We start from the raw sequence: 21,468 nt of genomic DNA on the forward strand, positions 1-21,468 counted from the left end.
CAGGCAAAAAATGACAACATTGTGTAAGTAAAACTTACTGGTAGAGCTTTTCTAAATATATTTATGCAAAATGTAGGTTTATAAACATCCAAGTATTTAAAATTAAATATATAAAGACATTATATTGCTAAATAATACAACATTCTAACATAACAATAATCATAAGTCTTAAATTAAAACGATTTTGGCCAAGCAAGCATGTATACACTTTGTACAGTTACACTATACCCATATACTAATATGTAAAAGCACTGTTTGCTTTTATCTCCCACGAGAGCAAACCAAATTAACTGAAAACTTAATTAAACAACTAAACCCATTTAACACCGATATTCGTATAATTAACTTATGATTAACGTATTTGAATCTTAAACCAACTCTATAAATGACAAATTATTGGAAATAGTAATTCTTAGGACAATGCTTCCTATACAGCATTGTTAAAAAATTGTAATAGATTGGTACTCACTTACTGAATTACTTATTTCAGAATTAACTAATATTTTACCTACGTCTTCCTTACCTAGCCTACCACGAGAAAGATATATTTCACATGATTTAACAAATCAGATTAAAGTTTTTTTGTTAAAAAAAGAAGTGATAATATTTGAACATTGATGACAAAATTAACGACTCTAAAAAAAACCTAAAATAAATTGACAGCTCTCAGTCGAAGTATAAAGTAGTTAAAAATGACGTAAGTTGATATGGTCGAATTGGATCAGTGGTCACAGCACTTTCCCGCAAAAAATAGGTCTCGGGTTCAATTTGCAGATGCGAGATGCGACTGAATCTTTTTTTGTTCGATATCTTGCGTTTGAGAGTCATTAATACTATGTTCAATTATTAAATATTACAATTTGAAGTTTAACGCATTGATTCAACTAGGTATATAAATTAAAAAGACGTATTTAGAGTTATTTGCTTTATTTGAAATCAAATATGTTAGTGAAGTAGTACAATAATGAAGAAAATTAAAAATGAATGCATAAAAGGGCAACAAAAGAACAGGAAGAAGTTCCTAATGGTGTAGGTACTACATGTAGAATTCGATGCATTAGTAACGATTCAGAGATGAACAATTTAATCTTTTATGTACGTACATTAAGTAGTTACAAAGAAATACTTGAAAGTGACCATGAACGCAACAAACCAGCTTGTATATATCTGGGTTACTTGAACGCCACCATGAACGCAACAACCATCTCGTACCTATCTGGGTTACTTGAACGCCACCATGAACGCAACAACCTGCTCGTACCTATCCGGATTACTTGAACGCCACCATGAACGCAACAACCTGCTCGTACCTATCCGGATTACTTGAACGCCACCATGAACGCAACAACCTGCTCGTACCTATCCGGATTACTTGAACGCCACCATGAACGCAAGAACCAGCTCGTACTTATCTGGGTTACTCGTGAGTTTATTACAAATAATTAACAAACAAAAAATAAATTGTTGTTTAAATAATACGATATGCAATAATAATCAACCTATGAACCTGCATGAAATTTGGCTGACCATAAAATCGACAGTTAATCGTCATTTCGTTATCGGTTATATTTGAACGGTTTCCTTCAAATGCCGATTCTCGTCAAGTTTCAGCTTTTGATCAAATTGTGATCCGAACCGTCAGTCAGTTGTGAAACATAACTAATTCTATCATTCCTGATATATTGAAACAATTATATACTTTTCCATCATTTACTACTTCCCCAACTTTCTCTTCCCCATCTCCTTCTCCTCCCCACTACCTTCAGACTCATAACAAACCCGATTGGGGATGTCATAGCCTTACTAGCTCCAGACGGTTGGGAGCAGTTCGGACTCGGTGCGGTTTTACATAAAAAATAAATTGAAAATTGTTTCGATATATCATTATAATGGAATTCCACCACGAATTGTCAGTATAATAAATATGCATATTAAAATCTAAACTCTCAGCCTCACAATATTCGTAGGTAGGTATTACTATTTTATAAAAATAAATTATAATTCCGTATTTTTATAACTTAATAAAAGTGTTACTGCACTGCATTCCAACTCATCAGAGAATAAATCAATTCCCAATTTCACGATACACCGTTCAACCGCACGGCGGCGGTCGTAAGTCAATGGTATGATTTTCCAACGCCAAAAGTTTGTCCAAGTCTTCCCTTCGCTCGGTTCGCCATGATCAGGGCTTCCTCCTCCTTTCACCACTCTTTCACCACGTCTCACTGAGTCAGTGCTTGAAACCGGAACCGCATTTTTACCGGAATTAGTTTTTATAGCTTGGAAATATAAAACAATAATTCGGCTGCCTCTACCAATTTTTAACTATCATGATATTTCTAAATACGTTCGTACGTTCATTTTGCTAATTGATTGTACTCTCTTCTGGTTTTATAGTGATTTGTTTTTGGGGTATTATGCCGTGATGCATTCTGAAAACATTACAATGTCCATCATCAAGGCAGATATTTAATCAAAGATTGTGGTGAAGTGTTTGCTTATGAATGTCTGTGATACCATATCGCCAACTCCAATCCTCTACGTGATAGTTTTACAGTGTAATTTAAGATAGTTTTCTGCGTTTAGTTTTGGTGTAGCCGTCAACTATCGGATACCAAAAACAGCCCCGTCATCTTTATTAATATTAATGGGATTTTTATGAATTTTAATTCCTTTCGTAATTAGGGATGCTCTTTGTATTTTGGATCTTCCCAGGACTTCAGGAACAAATCCGAAAGAATGGCCGGTTTTAGTTAAATGCTCGGTAATTGCCGATTTGTCGCCGATTTTGGTGGTCGAGCTTACGTGCTCACAACTCTCTTCTGGTTGCTTGTATTATCTCGTGCTGTTTGCTTTTTTTCTTTTATACATTTCTTTCGTCTCTATTATTAATTTTTTTCATACCTTTCATATTACTTTTGTATCTCATGCATTATGCAATGCTTTGAATAATGTATCCCTTACTGGGGTTTTGTCAATGGACTTTATTTTAAAATTGGTCTTACCAAATCCATTAGAATAATAAATATATGTCTATTGACAGAAAAAAAAAAGAATTACACAAACGAAGTTGGGAGCTGAATAATGATCTGAAAAGTTGAGACAGTAAAGACCAAGCTCAATGAAACAACTTAATGAACGAAATTATCATTTTTCAATTTGTTTTTAGTCTGAACTGTGCAAAGCCAGTGGCCTTATGATTCCCCAATACGAGATTTGGCTATAATGTGAGAAAGAAAGAATTGAGGAGGGAAAGAAGATGAAGGTTGGGAAGTATCTGAATCATTCTATTTAAATCTGTTCATGAAACACGGCTAAAGTCATTTAGTTTCTGGAGTTTGGTATTTATCTGGATGATACGGAGAGTACCTACCACTCCTCTCTACTAAACGAAGTGCTGATTTACCTACTATGTTACCTACTTTAATTTTTAATAATGTACGTAAATCACTTACATTTTAAATTACAGTATCGTCTGTATGTTTTACTGATTTTTTAGGCGAACCATTTATGTTCAGGTAAGAATAGCTGTTTCAAATTAAACTTTACATAAAACGTAATTTTAATAAAATAATATCAAAAAGTACGATGTTTGCATGCAATTTTCTATAAATATATCTGAAACCACACGTTAGAGCGTTCAATTTATAAACTTTCTGGAACCACAGATTTGACTATGCGCAACTTTCAGGCATGTCTAGCTCGGTTCCGTTTTATTAAAAACCCATTTCCATCACCCTTCTAATTTCTATTACGAGTTCAACCGCTTCAATGATGAACTGCCGATCTCCACTGAATGCGGTGCAAAGTTTGGTCTGAACTCTGACACGAACAAAAGACCTCAGAGTTCAACTTGATCTGGAACAGGGCAGTTCCGTTCTGCTTAATTAAATTTCATTGACCATTTAAATCAAACCGCTTAAATCAAGCATGGTATCTGCAGAGATTGATTTTGGTGGATAAATTCTTTGGGCTAAAATCTTTTACGAATCTAATTAAACCCTCATAATACCGACACATAATTTATTTATACCTCAGCAGGTGGGAGGTCATGTATTTCGGAATAAATTATCCATTGTTGAATTGTTGAAGCTACTTTGCCATACCCGCCGGCCATAGTGGCCAAGTGGAGATAAATTTGACTGTAACAATAAACTCACTACTATTTGCGCTATTATAATATTTTGCTAGATTATATCTGTTGGTAAGTCACCTTTTTTTGTATATTTTATCCTGTTTAAATGAAGTGCTTTCTATTATTGTAGCATTCTATGCCTTAAAAAAATTTCAGCTGAATCACATTAAATGTCGTTTTGTATACATATTGTTTTGTTCTTAAATGTAATACTTATATTCGCCTATGTACCACTGTGTACTTATAATCTCATGTATCACATTATTGTCAAAGCCTTTTATGACGTTTAATAAAATAAATAAATAAAAAAATAAATTCCTAACAATTTAAAATAAATACGGGTAACCAACATTCACTTATCTTGTACATATTTTGTTTAGTAGGATGCAAATTCATATAAAAACTAATCAAATTGCACCACTAACTCAAAAATATGCTGAAAAATCAAGATCTATAAATTGATTTTTTTCAAAGCACACCCATACATTAGTACCCATTGATTTTATGCGTGCAATCTTATTCATAAATATATAATATAGCATGTTTTGTGCCTTCGGGTGTGTAACGTGTATGTTTCGTTGATTTTTTTTTTAATTATATACCTTTGTATTGTAGTCACTTGTAATATTATTATGCAATATATCTATTTTCCAAATTGTGTTTTTTTAAATTATATATGTTCTTTAGTCCTATAATCAAATGAAATTGACCTGCTGGAAAACTGCTTCGGCAGTTTCGCAAGTGCCTGATGAAGAATTAAAAAAATAAAACACGCTTGCTTATTTAATTTTTAGTTTCTGGTAAGGGGTACCATCTGGCAACATCTAACCGACCTGTCTCCCCCGCAAACTATTGCGGCGGATTTCAGAACATTATTCCGATCTGTGCACCCGTCCGCCAAAGACGCATACTTCCTTTTCGTGTTCACCTTCTGATAATATTGTCGCGTGTACCTAAGTTTAAATAATTAACAATAAATTAGCAGTGTTTATACTGCGCTTTACCTCAATCCACGTGCTAAAATGGTCGCGGATTCTGAAGATCAATAAAGAATGTACAACCGTTCATTATATGAATTTTATTTAAAAAAACAAGATAAACGCGACAATTCTATCAGAAATCAAACAGATCGGAATAAGTTTCTTCCATCATTTTCGAATTAAAAACGTAACATATTTACTCTTTCGACTTTAATTAAAAAATATTATCTATAGTTTTCCACAAATTCCTGAATTCCTTGATATATATAAGCGGGTAGCATGGTAGATAAAAGTTGATTGGTCTCGAAAATATAGTTTTTGTGTTCTTCTAAAAGACAATCATGCCATCTTAGAACGAAAATTATCATTAAATGCTACCCATGTATACTTACGCGAAGAAAGGGATGGTTATTGCTAACTGGCATCAGGAAATAAACTTCAAGCAAATGCCTTCATTTAAAAGGGGTATCAGCATTCTGTTAGGTACCCTATTCTTGAAAGAATGACAGTGACGACCTAGTAATTTGTTTCTATCCTCACATTCCTCATATTCCTGAATATTCCTCAGCCACGATAATGTAATACCTACCCTTCAATACCTTAATACCTATACTTCGATACCCTTAATCCTTCCGCTCATCCTTTCAATTACATTTGAGTGTACTTAGTACTTGTTGCTCTGAATCACATGTGTGTCCGGGGTAGGATTCCGTTGTTTATTTTTTAAATTTTCAGTAGCGGTTTGAAAATATCGCGTTGTTTTTTCTTACTTTCAATGCTTTGAACAATTTTTGTATTCCCTTTTATTCTGTTTTTGCAAATTATATACATATTTATATCAGTAGTGTCAGCGAGCTACCCCTAACTTAACTGTCTATACCTACCAGTGGCGGTTCTTGGGATTTAACTGGAGTTCAGGAATTCAAGTAAAGTTATTATATTTATAACCTGATTCAGCAAATTTTACGGATTTCCCGCATTTTTAATTTCAAGTTCTTTTAATGCGAACTTTTAATATTTCTGTTAATTGTTTTGTGCTGATTCTATAACGCACAGCATAGGAATATCGATTACTTCTTCGGTCGTATTTCTCGATTAAATTCTGTGAAATTTTAAAGGCATGCTAATATTATCACTATGAAAAATAATCTTATTTGCTCTGTTTAATGGGGGTTCACTGTACAAACGCATTTACGAGAAAATTGTCACTGATTCTTGTGGTTTTTGGAGAAATAAAAAAATCACCGGAGATCAAAATACCCTATATTTTTTTCCCCAAATAAGGCTAGGAATCGCGTCTCTCAACACCCTGTGTGAACGAATAACTATAAGATTTCAACAACAAAAGCCTTGCTCTACTTGGCTATAACTTTGTTGGAGTATATCATTTTATAATTTACAATAAACTACTCGTACTGTAGGTATACAGGGCGATTCATTCAGAAAATCCACAAATCCTACCAGCCACGAGTTTTGGCGTAGGTACATTATGTTTTATTTCAAAACAACACAGCATTTCAGAAAGATGCGAAAGTTTGCTTCAGTTGCAGAATAACCATTTCTCTCCTTTCAGAACTGATCTCTCCCAAGTTCTACTTCTGAGATGCGACTTGGCTTTAAACTCAAACTGTCATTTTCAACCGGCTTTTTGAACAAGGCAATAACCACAACAAATAGAATCAAATAGTTTTGCTTGCTGTGCACAAATTGTGCAAGTCTGGCTAAATAGTTTAGTTCTGTTTGTGATGATAATGTAACAGTCATTATTGACGACCTTTGTAAGATCTTCGACTCCTAGCTTTTTGGGTGCACATGCCGGTCAGGGAAAATATATTTAGGTACCTACGTAGATTTTAACTAATTATATTTTTGAGTTTTTATTTTTATTTTTATATGTTCTTTATTCAGTAAGGTTTATACATTACAGTAAACGGGTAAATTTTTGGCCACCACACTAGGCACATGCCCGTGTTGTAGTGGTCAATTTTATGTTAAGTATAATAATACAAATTAAAATTAAGTTGAATGAAAACAAAATAATATAAAAATAAAATAAAAAAATTTATACATCTAAAACAAGTATGAAGTATAAAGGAATTAAAAATAATGCAAAATATCTACATAAGTTTAAGATATATGAATATAAAAAATAGGTGTGGAAAACAGAAAAATTTAAAATAATATAAAAAGTTTAAACACAGGGTGATATTTTATCATAATGGGTATTTGCGCCTCGTCAGATATATATAAAAAATGCAAATTTAATGCGATGTCGTACAAAATTTCCAATTGCCATTAAAACTATTTATAAAGAAATGTGATACGAGAAGGGAAAAGGGTAGAAACACATGAAGATCCTCGTTAATACGATTTGTTCACTACACATAGCGGAAGCTATTTTTAACAACGTGTCTATTCTGAATTATTGCGGTCATCCATCAATTAACATTTTATATGCATTTAAATAATGGGAATAACCAATCCATACTACATAATATTTTGCTATCACGCGCCAGTTTCCTATTAGTGTTATGTAACCAAATCATAACAGTCGGGAAGGTACTTACGTACTTACTCTCCGCACAACTTTCATTCTCATAATTTTCTTTAATAGGGTTTTTATAGTCTGTCTTCGCCTCCTGCCTCTATGGTTGAAGGGTAAGGCTCTCGACTAGCTAGCTGGAGGTGGCGGGTTCAAATCCCGGCGAATTAATTTGTGTTATTTTATAATATAAATTGAAATTATGAGAGAGTGGGAGATACATTTCAGTATCGCCCTGGTGTAAGACCGTCGTTTAGAATTGAAACCTTGCTTTAAATGGCTTTAGCCGTGTTTGGTGACCAGATCTCAATAGCCAGATACTCCCCCACCTTCTTCTTCACAATCTGAATCCGCTGCTCACTACCTTCCCCATCACAATATAACCCAATTGGGGATGTCATAGTCTCACTGGCTCCAGATGATTGGGAGCAGTTGGGACTCTTGTGCGATATTCACATAAAAATTATATATTTTTACTGAAAACCTAAATATATTTTTCCATGTCCACAATTGAGTAGTTCATTTGTCCAAAATTATTATACTACCAAGGAAGAGCTTTTCTTCAATCGATTACCGGAAGTAACTAGACGCATTCATGACAAAATCCAAACATTGAACACTGAAAAAATATTTAAAAGCCTAATTTATCAACAACAAAAATCTTTCCGCGTGAATTACTCTTAAAAATAACCCATATCATCAATTTTCTGTATCTTTAAATATTATAAAATAAAGTGCTATCGGCATCTGTCTGTTTATGCGCTTAGTTCTTCTAAGCTACGGAACAGATTTTGATAGGATTTTCACAAACATTTAATTTTTTTTTCCGGAAGATTTATATATAATACATATGTTCGAAGAACGAACAGGGGTTGGAATAGCCGACTCAAGGGCTATTCCACACAGATAACAAATAAATTAATTATATGGTTTTGACAGGCGAATGCGGAAACACAATGCGTAACGTTACTTCACAAGCAACTTACCGGTGAAATGATGGTGAAATCTGCATCAGCCTCATCTGTCAGCACTGGAACGGAATTGTGTTTCTTTAGCACTTGTTGTTTTAAAGTAAATTGCGATAAAAATACGTCTTAGGATTATTCCGATTAGACAACCGGCGATCGAGATTTGACGGGACGAACGGTGTTTTTTCAACTGGCTCGGCTCACGGCCTTCCGTCGTTTTAGCTGACTTGTGCGAACTTAAACTATACAGTTTAAATTCTGACGATACGATTGGTTACTACACAGCCTGTCAAAAGCGATCGGCGTTACGGAACAACATACGTATTATAATTATAGAAAGTAAATAGAAAGTAATAAGAAAAAATATATTTTTCAGTAGTTTACATTTATATTTTTTATTAAGTAATTTATTTTTTTATTTGTATTTTACTCAAGCGAAACGATAGGAAAACCTTCAATTTATCTAAAACATATTTTTTGGTATTCATAATGTAATAAATTAATTAATCAAAATAGTGATTTACCAATAAGCCTCGCCTTAACATGTAAAAACTTACATGTAATTATTTTATTTCTTAATATATATTTTTTTTTTGGCTCCCAGAAGTTAAACTTTTACATTAAAATTACAGAAATAAAAAAACACGCTGATAACTTTTAAATGAAGTGAGATAATTAAGAAATCTGATCTCTTATTTGAAAGTGTCATTGATACAAGAAATTCTGAAAAGTAATTTCTGGAAGAGTGTCTTAAAATAAGCCCTTGAACTTTTTAAAATATTTTAAGCTGGGAGATTTTTTTAGCTCTTTTTAAGTCAATTGATAGTCAAATAACGTATGAGTATAATCGAAAAGGTAACATAAAAAAAGCTTCCTTCATAAAAAGTTACATTGAGTGGTTCATCTTGATTTATTGGCTTATGTAGGGAGTCAGCAGTTTTACTTTGTCATGTTTATCATTTTCTGACCCAAAACTTTCAATTGTTCCAGAAACACCAAATTTCGGAGAGGAGATAGGAAATGTAACGGCGCCGCTAGGAAGAGAAGCAATTATTACTTGTATAGTAGACAATCTACAAACCTTCAAGGTAAATATATGTATTCATTATATATCTGTATTGGTTGACTTCCAAAACTTGATTTATTTTGTTTTATTGAATAATAGCGCCGACCCGTGCTTTAGACCTTGGGAAAAAAGTATTTCAATTTTGAAAAAAAAATGTAAATAATTTTCTGTTAAAATATTATAGGTAGGCATCGTCTGCATCTATTCGACAGTTCAAATTTTGAAAATGACACTTAAATTCAAAGCAAAAGAGAGTTCATTAAATCGGAGTTACAGACACACTACCATATTTTTTTACATTAACTGCACAAAGTTAGCCTTGAGGAAAATCATTACATTCAAGGCCTATGTCATTTTTGTGGATGCTGTGTAATTAGTCTTTTTGAGGAGAGGAAGGATCGATGTCTTCAAGACCCATGTCGTAGGAGGAACGAAACTCAGAAGCCGGTAAATGGTTCCAAAGCCGAGCTGTTATCTGACGAACGGGACACAGACGCGATCCTAATATCGTTTCCAATATTTATATTTCGTTTATTCTAAATATTTTTTTATTATATATATATTTTTTGAACGCCCGAACAAAATACATGTTGAAATTTATTCAGAAATACATATCAGTTCATACGTAATATCACTACAATAAATACTTAGTGCTATGGTTGTCAGAGTTAAAAAGATGGTGAAATTACATAGACCAATCATCAATGTGAAATTAAGAAAATTTAACAGGGACACGGATATTTATGACACTTAATGTTTGAGGACAGTCCACGAAATTATTCTCAGTAATATAAAAAGTATCTAATTATCGAAATAATCCATAGGACATGAGAAACCATAGACATGAGAAACCATAGACATGAGAAACTATAGACATGAGATACCATAGACATGAGAAACCATAGACATGAGAAACCATAGACATGCCGATAAGGGTGAGGGAAACAAACCATGTCTCGAGAAGCGAGGATGTGCCATAGGCGTCACCCTTTCAATGACTGGTCAATAATTGAATCTGACAGCTTACCGGTAACTCGCATTCTACCATTACAGTAATAACCGTTCTGGCAAATTCCAAATCCCGCGAAAAAGTTCTCTGTGTTTCCAAAATCTATTATTTTGATACATTATTTAGTTACACACTTTTACAAATGAGTTATTGTGTACTTACCGCAATAACAACACGTGCACGCTGAGTGAACGTTCATGATAGGATGTATTTAGAGTTCTCACAAAAAAACTCTTACCATAATAATAATTCAACAATTTTTATGAAATTTCATTAATCCATGTAAATTTTTTCACACATAAATAATTAAATAAAAATGATACATATCAGGTACATTATAATAGATACTTTGGTAGTTATTCTTATGTCTATGAGAACTTTTTTGAAGAACTAATAATAGTAATAATATTACGTATTATGTTAAACCGTTGCTCAGTAATGATTACCTTCTAGTAATCAGTATCCATTTATTTGGTTACGGTTCGCTTCTTGTACTTTAACCCGCCTTACTAATAAACGTGTTTTCATTTTACACAACTGATAAACAACAATTTGTTGTTATTGTAGTTCTGGAAAATTTAAAACACGTTTATTAGTGAGACCCTTTATGTATGTAATATTATTTTATTGCAATGAATGACTATTGCAATTTATATAACACATGTAGAATTCGAACTGTTATCTCTATGCAAAGATGAGATTATTAACTTTACAATCAACATTCCAAAAGTAAGAATTCGTTATTTTAGTAGAAGGTTTAGTGGATATTTCACCACCTCTGGTTAAACTTTTTGATTGTCTCCGTCAATTAACTTTAATCATAGGAATGGCAAGTAAAAACGTATATACAAACATGCACTTGATGGTAGCTGCTCAGCGGTGACGATAGAGATAATAATATAGGTATTTGACGAGTAGCGCTAATTGACAGTTTGTGAAATACCCCCCAATGTGACGCACGTTGTGAGTGAAATATGACTACACTTTGATGCAGCCACATTTTTAACTGTTTCTCAACTACTCAATATTGTAACTAGAATTGAAAACTGATGAATACTTTGAGTTTTCACTGTACACATGCATGGGTAAGGTGGTAATGTCAAATATTCACGCGTAACAGGATTCAAGTTCAGTGACCTATTCATTTAAAATTGGAACTACTTATCATGTCAAAGAAACGGTAAAGAAGGTACGAAAATTAATTAAACATTCTAATTCAAAATTTCTCGCCAAAATGTGTTCCATTAGTGATAATTAGCAGGCGAAATTGAAATAATTTGATGTACAAAAGTGGAACCTATTTTTTGCTTCAAATCTCATATACCTAAATATAATACAGGGTTTTCCAATAAGAGGTGTTATTTTGATATTCAATCGTAAAAGATCAATGGTTTCGTTGCTTGTGTGGCACGTAGCGCCGTCTTGTTGAAACTAAACGTTGTCCAGATCAATACCATCCAATTCCGGCCATAAAAAATCATTAATAATCTCTCGATAGCGCAATCCATTCACCGTAACTGTTGCTCCAGCCTCATTTTCGAAAAAATAAGGTCCAATAACTCCGCCGGACCATAAACCGCACCAAACAGTCACACGTTTAGAATAAAGAGGTTTTTCAACAATAATTCTTGGGTTTTCTGAGCCCCAGGTGCGACAATTTTGCTTGTTGACGAAGCCACCGAGGTGGAAATGGGCCTCATCACTCAAGATGATTTGCATTTGATTCACTCAAGTGAATTTTAATAATTTCAATGCGTTGTTGAAGCATGTATCGTTCCGTTTTTATTAATAACATAGTTTCTACTTGTCAAATATCAAAAAATGACAGCTTCAAAAGTAACATCTACCGAAATAGGGATATAAAAAATAACACCTCTTATTGGAAAACTATGTACATCGATGTTTTAAATGTGTATTTTTTTTTAAATATATCATTGACGCTTATATGAACAGAGATAAGATATATTACTGAAACATCGTGCGTGGTTTCATTCGACAAAGTTCAGTGGGCATACTTCGTTTAAATAGCTATTTCATTCGTTAGAATATTATCTTTGAATGGCTTTCCTTTTCTTAGACGGTGCTCCATTTTTTGTTCAATTAATAATAAGTAATAAGATGTCTCGTATTTTTATAATGTTATTTGATAGGTGTCGTAATTTATCAAGTTTAATTACATTCGATTGACAATTCCTTCTTTTTATGAAAATTTTTAGCTTTGCAAATAACGCAATATTATAATATTCCTTTTGATTCCATGATTTTTTACGAGTCTGCGCCACTAATAATATGATTCCTCCAGAATTTCTGAGAGTTTCCATTTGTTTTAAAAATGATAACAGAAAATATTTCAAGCCGTATTTTCAGGAATTTGAAATCCGTTTTCCTATAGCTGCCTGGTGACTAATTGCAATTTGTTTTCCGCAGACTAGTAAACAGACTCGAGGGGAATATGGGAGTTATTTTGCTTTACCTAAGAGAATATTTTAAGCGATTCTCAGAAACTTTTGGGTTTGAATTGGTTTCTCTTTAATGACACTACATGTGTACATACCTGTAATTTAACTTAACATAGAAGTAGAAAACAGATGACAACCCACTAGATCGTAATTCGAAGCACGCATTTGAATTCATGACTTGAAAACCCAAACACATAAATAAATCATTAATTGAAGAGATTCCTTCATCAAATATTAGTCATATTCAAACAATCCACAACTCTATGACGAAGCTTTTGATAATCAAAGGTATTTATGCACAAAGAAGAAAGGTACAATTATTATATGAGTCGGTCAATAAATCACCTGTTGGAGGAATATTATGATATAAAAATGGGTTCCTTGATAACTCAACACAGTGACAATTCAACATACTTTTAAAAAGTGATATAAAGTTATTAGAAACGATGAAAAAAATATTTTTAAACCTAACCTAACCTACTTGATCCAGTTAATAAAGATTTTGTTTCATCACTTTCCATGACTTTGTATAACTTTTTAAAGATGTGATGAATTATCATTGTGATAATTTATCCGGTCACCAAAAAAATGTATGCCAAAACCTTTTGTCGGATTCCATATGTGAAGAAAATGTAGATCACACACAAAACACAAGATTTAGTCAAAATGAAGATATTTCCATTCCAAAAATTACTAATAAGTAGGTAATGGCAGCGAACATTAGTTTATCTTGTACCTTTTATATTTAACACGATGCCAATGGATATAAAAAAACGAATCAACATGAACTCAAAAACGCTAAAAACATTGCTTAATACGTCAAGATTTTTAGTATTGATATTGTTTATAAATGATTGTATATATGTAGGTATAGATTGTGTTTAATTATGTCGTGTGCCTTTGAGTGTGTGTATGCCTATGAGTATGTTGAAGGTGTTACATCTATATTTCTATATATTGTTTACCATGGTATTGTGGTCACTTAAATTGTTATTCTTTTTTTATCTCTTTCCTATATTATGGTTTCTCGTTATATGTTAATTATAATTAATATTGCAATATTGACCTGCTGACAAACTGCTTGGCAGTTTAACGATTGCTTGTTATGAATAGTAATAGTATAAAAAACCTTTAATTGTTTACAAAATAAAACATTCCTTTGGATATGAAGAATGAGTAAGTTACGATTTTTTTTAAATTAACCAATCCGTTATGTATATATATATTTTTTTAAGGTTGCCTGGCTGAGAGTAGATACCCAAACAATACTGACGATAGCAGGTCATGTGATCACCAAAAACCACCGCATAGGGGTGTCCCAGTCAGACCGACGGGCTTGGAGGCTCCATGTAAAGGAACTAAGGGAGGCTGACAGGGGGTGGTACATGTGCCAACTCAACACAGAGCCTATGCGGAGTCAAATGGGATATTTGGAGGTTGTCGGTAAGAGTTTTATTTTTTTTATTTTTTACAAAACTTATTGTATTTTTTCCCAAACTTTTTGCATCTGCGCCAAAGATCATTACATCCAAAGTTCATAAAAATCTACAGCACCACATGAGGTGGTGAATCATTTGAATATACTGAATTGTAAGTTAATGTTCTTTGTATGCCTCACAATTTTTATATCATATTGGTGTTTACAATGTTACCTGGCTATTATTGATTTACAGTCCTTGTATTTTCTCGGTAGGGAAAAAATTGTTTCCTAAAATACCATTATAAAAGAGTCCTAACTGCCTGTAGAGAGTGAATCGATGATGTCTCATTTGGTTATGTTGACTGAAGAAAAGGTGGGAAAGAGAAAAAAGAACGCTGGGAACCTAGTTAATCAGATTTAGTGAATAACCATAACAAAGATGTACGTATGTACGTTTAACTCCGGGAGCTTGGCAAGTGACAGAATTATTATAAATGTTCATGTTTTGACTCTTAATTTTGCTTTCACCAAGGTGAAATAAAAAACTGCCACTCTGGAACGTGCCGTAAATATGCAGGTATTATAAAAGAGTTTGACGAGCCATGTATCCATAATATATTAATAAACATGGTAGGTAAGTAGTTGATAGCCTTGTTTGGTTGCCTTGCTCTTTCAGAATTAATCGAACAGTTTTATTGCATTCATAGTTAAAATAAAGATACAATGACAAGAAAATCTATAACTATTCTCTTCTTTAATGATTGGGGTCAAATCATATCTAGCAATCTCTCATGATATTCAAAGGTAGTTATCTCATTTAGTAAACTCAAAAGTAAATCAGTCTATCTCAAATAGTTATCATAAACTTTGAATGTTCAAATAACACGATATAATTCAATTAAAACTCCATCTTTTCCTGCCCTACCTGTCAATTTACTGAATACGCGTAAAGTTTTAACTTCTGTGGTCTAGACAAGTCCGCGTAGGGCTTTTATGGTTAAATCGTATTTGATGAATTATTCATACACATTCGTCTGCATAACCAATAGTAATAAATGTTACTACTTTCTCATTGCATTTGAGGCTATAGAACTCGGAATAAGATTTTGTATTTGAATTTTATCTAAGGTCACCAAGTGACCAGTATAATAATAATAATAATAATTGGATAATTTGTAGAGCGCCGTTTTTGTGAAAAATCACCTCAAGGGCGCTGTACAATTTATTTCCTAGGATCTACATTTGAATTACATTTACTTAATAAAATTTAACCATTACTTACTTGAATAAGTAAGTAATGGTTAATTTTTTGGGACTGGAGACAAAAGTTTTTTAATGTACCTAATGTTTTCAAAATAACAGCGGTTCTATTACAACATGGATTTTTAGGTGCAAAATGTCCCCATATTTTAGTGCAGCTATAGTCTTGGTGAAAGACATTCAAAATTTTTAAAATGTCAAAATTAATATCTTCCCATAAAATTCGAATTTTTCTTCAAATCTTCTACTCCCACATTTCTCCACCTCACCCCATAATTCTATACATTTCGTACCATTCGACCCCCTAATCTACTATTCACCCACCATTCTACCCATTCATCTACTATTATACCCATTCACCTACCATTCTACCTATTCACCTCCTTTTCTACCCAGTCACCTACCAATCTACCCATTCATCTACTTTGCTGTCTATTCACCTACCATTTTACCCACTCACCTACTCTTCTATCCAGTCACCTAACATTCTACTCACTCACCTACTCTTTAATCCAGTCACCTATTAATCTACCTATTCACTTACCATTCTACCCATTCGCCTATCATTCTACATATTCACCTACCATTCTACCCATTTACCTATCAATCTACCACCGCACCTATTATTCTAACCACCTTCCAGTCACCTCCTATTCTACCCATTCACCTCCTCTTATACCTAGTCACCTACCAATCTACCCACTCACCTACCACTCTACCCATTAACCTACCACTCTACATTTACTACTACATCTACTGTTTTATCGATTCACCTACCATTCTTCCCACTTACGAATCCTTATACTAATTCACCTACCAATCTACAATCTCACTTCTATTCTAGTAGTCACCTCCCATTCTACCAACTCACCTACTCTTCTACCCAGTCACTTACCAATCCACCCATGCACCTACCGTTCTACCCATTCACTTACCGTTCTACCCATTCGCCTACCACTCGACATATTCACATTCTTTCACTACATTGTCATAGCTAACTCTAGTATCGCGGTTGGTCATACTTCAACTTTTTTTGTTTATATTTCATTTATTTAGCTTTTTTCAATACTGCACATTGCTAAAGGTATTGAATGATGTAAATGAAATGGGCTAGGGAAGATCAGAAAGTATCTTACTGGTAGATCTGTACTGAGCTGAACTAAACATACACATAGTTAAGTCTAGTTTAGGGTATTTTAATAAATGCACAAAATTTCCATTCGAAAAGTGATCTTAAGTAATAGTAACGTGTTTGAGGTCTCAAATATATGCTCCGATAACTTATTTATTTTCCCACCGCAGTGCCGCCTGACATAGTGGACGCGGCCACAAGCTCAGACGTGGTGGTCAAAGAGGGTGCCACCGCTCAGCTGACGTGCGCCGCCCGAGGTTCACCCCCGCCCAGTGTCACCTGGCGCAGAGAGAGCAGTCGCCCTGTTCCTCTTCCCAACGGAACGGAAGGTAAGGGTCCACCCTACTGTCGCTTACTTCATCCATCGCTTATTGTGTCGCTGACAATTTCATAAGAAAATATTTAATATATCTAAGGTTTGAAGCGATACCTGTCAAAGTGAATTATGTAAAAGCGATATGTTTATTTTTTATAATAAACGTGGTGAGTTCTTACCGATGGGGTAACTTTTTCTCGATTTTATGAATTTCCAAATAGACTGGAAATTTTGGCCATTTTCCTGAAAATAGATGTTCAATAGTGTCATATTTTCCGAAGCTTCTAAAGATCTCTGCAAACACGATATTTAAAAATTCGTAAAGATAACGTCTTAACGACAAATGTTTTATTATTTATTAGCTTTGTCCAGACAGAGCGCGGCTGGTACAAGAATTTGCAAAAATCAAATGCAAAATAATTTAGTAGTCATAAGGGCAAATTTTAATCAATTTATTACTTCAATAATATGTTTGTACCTTATCATTGTTTAACTATGGATTGATAAAAATTAGTTACTATCTAGCTTTTTCAACGCCTTCTTCTCGGTGTCTGGACGAAGCTATTGAAAAACAAAAAAAAGTTTGCTTTTATAGGAAAAAAAAATATGTAAAAACTTTCATATAATTTTCACAACATCGCAAATTTGAATTTTGCCTTTGTAGTATTGTTCGGGTGACCGATTTGTAATATTGGGTTTTGGATTGGATCGCCGTTTGTTTTTCGAAAAATCACCTCAAGGGTACACAAATATACTTACCTACAAATATTTTTTTCTAAGGCTATATCCCACTACTAATTATCATATAACAAATAATTTAAGACAAACAGATTGCATCCACCAGCGCAACACTCAAATCCATTTATACTCATGTATATGTTTATTAGGTATTATGTATCACCAATATTAAATATAACCATACTTACACGGCAGGTCACTTTTGTGTTAATTATTGTCACTGTTTATTATCATAATAAGTTTGTGCAGTTTTGCTTGCGAAGGTTATAATATTTAAAACATTTCATGTTACTGAAGATGCACTTTTTAAATCTGGTCGTCGTCAAAAGTATATACATTGGTCGACATTCTTATTCTCGAGTCTCGTCGAAGGTACACCACTCGTTGTTGGAGTGGAATGACTTCGTCGAGAATTGAGGCCCAGGTATTTATTTTAATTATTGGTGTTCTATTACTTTTTTCGTTTTAACGAAAATAAATGCAAGGCGGTACAGTACACTGATTTAATTAGAACGAATCTTGTAAGTGGGATTCGTCGTGTGAGTTATTTATGAATATGTATAGAAAAAAAAAACTTTTAGCGTTTATAATCTGAATCGACAATTTTCGACCTGTAATGAAAATGTCGGTTTGTAAGCCTTTTTATGTGAATGACGATAACAAAGTGAAAGTAAGCACCCGATGCCTTGTCCCAAGATAACAAAAGGTAGGGGTTTTGTTGCTTTAAGTAGGGTACTCACAGCATCAGTATAGTAGCGACCATGGCTGATGATTTTCTAGGTTTCGCGTGATTTTTACGCTCTTGGAGGGTAAATATTATCTTCAGTCACATGACATTTTCAATTTTTGACCTATTTTTTAACCTCTTGGGCCGGCTAGAAGCCAATTTCCAAGATTTTATTTTGTTCTGACTGAGTATTGAACCTTCCTTCCAGGGACTCAAGTAACACCGCTAACACCTACCACATCGTAATTGGATTTTACAGACACATTTATTTTAGTACAGTAACTGCTGCAAATTTTTAAAATAAAAGATCATTCAATTTCCTTTTCCTTCATTAATTACTTTATTCATTTAATCAAGAAAACCAAATCTAAATTCAAATAGATAAATTTAAAAAAAATCTTGGCAGCATCATAACGAGTGAAAAATTCAAGAATATCCAACTGAAGACTTACAGGAAGATTGACGGAAGCCTTGATAAACGTGGTAGGGAAAGAAGTTGCAGAAGTAACGAAAGAGAGACTTGCATGACTTGCTGCGATTGCAATAAATTATTCTAATGAAAATGAGAATGTTTTTACATGATGCTTTTTTCGGTTTGGGTAGAAAAATGCTATGCTTGATAATTTGATACCAAATTTTGCACAGTTTAAAATGGCAGACATTATTTGACATTTTTCTTCTGAGACTGTCTTACGTAGCTACGCAAAGAAACGCGATACGGTTCTATCAATATATGCGAAATATTGCTTGCTTAATATTTTAGTTTTTTTGTTGTAAAATATTGATAAAAAACCCTTATATAATATTTGCTTTTTACTGATTGTGAACATCAGTAGAGTTAGTACTTGAATGAGTGGAAAACATTAAAAACATATTTAGTTACCATTGTAACACATATTACACAATTTATGTTGTTTAATGTAATGTAATTATATGGCGGATACATATAACTATTTTCTTATGATTACTGACCGTTTAAAACGGGAAAAATCTCTCTTCCTTCTATTGTGAACAAAAAATATGTCTATCGTGACTCATTGATTTGAAATACGCGAATCTATTTGAATTTCACTTTTATTTGTTCGTGAACGAATTTACGTATGAAGTGGAAATAAACCCACTTCCCGACATCCGATCGAGTTATAACTCAGCAGACTCGTTTTCGCGCCCTCGATTTTTTTACAAAAACGGCGCTACATAAGTTATCCAATTATAATAATTATTATTAATGCATTCTATCAACTTTTAACTTACCCGATCGGTATTTGGCAAGTTTGGTAGAGTTGTCGTCTCCAGTTTCTGTGTAGGGAGGTTCAATTATCAGGCAAACAACTTTTAAATTTTTTTTAATACATTTCATAAGTTCACAGCACTTTTTTTTTTTCTTTTTTTTTTTGTTTGTATGTAAGTAAAAAGAAATTTCCTTAAGTAAAAAATATTTTTATAAGATGGATACCCCTCCCCAAAATACTGAAAATAACTAACTTCCCTTGTGCTAAGCATCCTTCAACAAAAAAATCATTCTTTCAACACTTCACTTCATCAAAACTAAATTCTGTAAAAGTTATAGCAGTATTACTTATAAATAACGATTTCCGATAATGACTCTCAGTATGCAACGAATCTCTCGCTCTCGGGCTACAAAACTACGAGTAATAGCCGATTTTGTCGTCACGGACACTCGTAAATGTGTGCAGTCACCTATAAATGCGTTTCCAAGTGACACTGCAGCATGGAAAGCAAGGGAATAATTCAATTTCTTTGACAAATATGTTTTCTTCCACTGGAGCGATGGGATGTTTACAAAATTAATACCTTGAGCGATGAAGATTTTCGGAAGTCGGTTTTGTATTCGGCAGCGCTCATTCAAAAAGTCATTACTCCGAATATTAATGCGAAAACACATAAACTAGTTACAGTGGTTTAAAACCAATAAATTTACCTATATTGCAAAGTTTACCCAAATTTTTAGGTCTTGTAACTAACTGTTGGTAGAAATTTAAAAATAAATTTTTAACGTATTTGTAATAAGCATTTACTTTGTGGCTCGTCATAATTTACAATAAAAGATATAAATTTGTTTTAGACAACATAAAAGTGGTCTAAAACAAATTTATATCTTTTAATATAAATTTTTAAGGCGATGCCATACGTAGTAATGCAAAATCATGTGTTTTTGGTTTGAAAATTTTGTCGCCTAGAAATATTTCAGATGCTTTAATTAAATACTGCGAGTAGAATACATCTTGGCCTTTGAAAAAATCGAGTATTTTTTAGATAATTTTTTTTATAAGCGCAGAAAAAATAATGTAAAGGCCCATGAAAACTGCTCTAATGTTCAAAATTTCCTACTTACGAGCCCATTTTCGGTTATGATTTTATTGTATAATGTTGCAAATTAAGTTATTTATAAAATGATCGAAAAAAAAAACATTTATGCCTGAACATCCACACAATAAAAAAAGGCACTTTTTGGCCATGTTTTTTTCTTGAATAAATCAAAACGGGCGGATGGTGTTCAGTGTTTGGTGTTTGGCAATTTAAACCTTATCGCCATCTACATAAGGGTTGTTATTGATAGCGGCTCAATTTAAAATATTACACGAGCGACGTAGTGCATCGCCTTAAAAATCGTCTACATAAATTTAGGCAACCATCGATAATCAAGCTCTATTGTGATGACATCCAAATATGGGTAGCTATTGCGAGACTAGTT

General features: G+C 33.2%; 1 protein-coding gene across 1 annotated transcript in view; it reads left to right on the plus strand.

The window, feature by feature from the left end:
* Positions 1 to 21,468, plus strand: part of LOC149422941 (limbic system-associated membrane protein-like) — a 286,335-nt gene that overhangs the window by 222,733 nt on the left and 42,134 nt on the right. The window contains exons 2-4 of the mRNA XM_089633024.1: positions 9,616 to 9,713; positions 14,395 to 14,602; positions 17,142 to 17,300. Of these exons, the coding sequence (XP_089489150.1) occupies positions 9,616 to 9,713; positions 14,395 to 14,602; positions 17,142 to 17,300 (465 nt within the window). The remainder of the gene's footprint in view (positions 1 to 9,615; positions 9,714 to 14,394; positions 14,603 to 17,141; positions 17,301 to 21,468) is intronic.

This window comes from Hesperophylax consimilis, chromosome 6 (genome assembly GCF_061612785.1).
Source record: "Hesperophylax consimilis isolate HC1 chromosome 6, BYU_Hcon_1.0, whole genome shotgun sequence".
Classification (NCBI taxonomy): domain Eukaryota; kingdom Metazoa; phylum Arthropoda; class Insecta; order Trichoptera; family Limnephilidae; genus Hesperophylax; species Hesperophylax consimilis.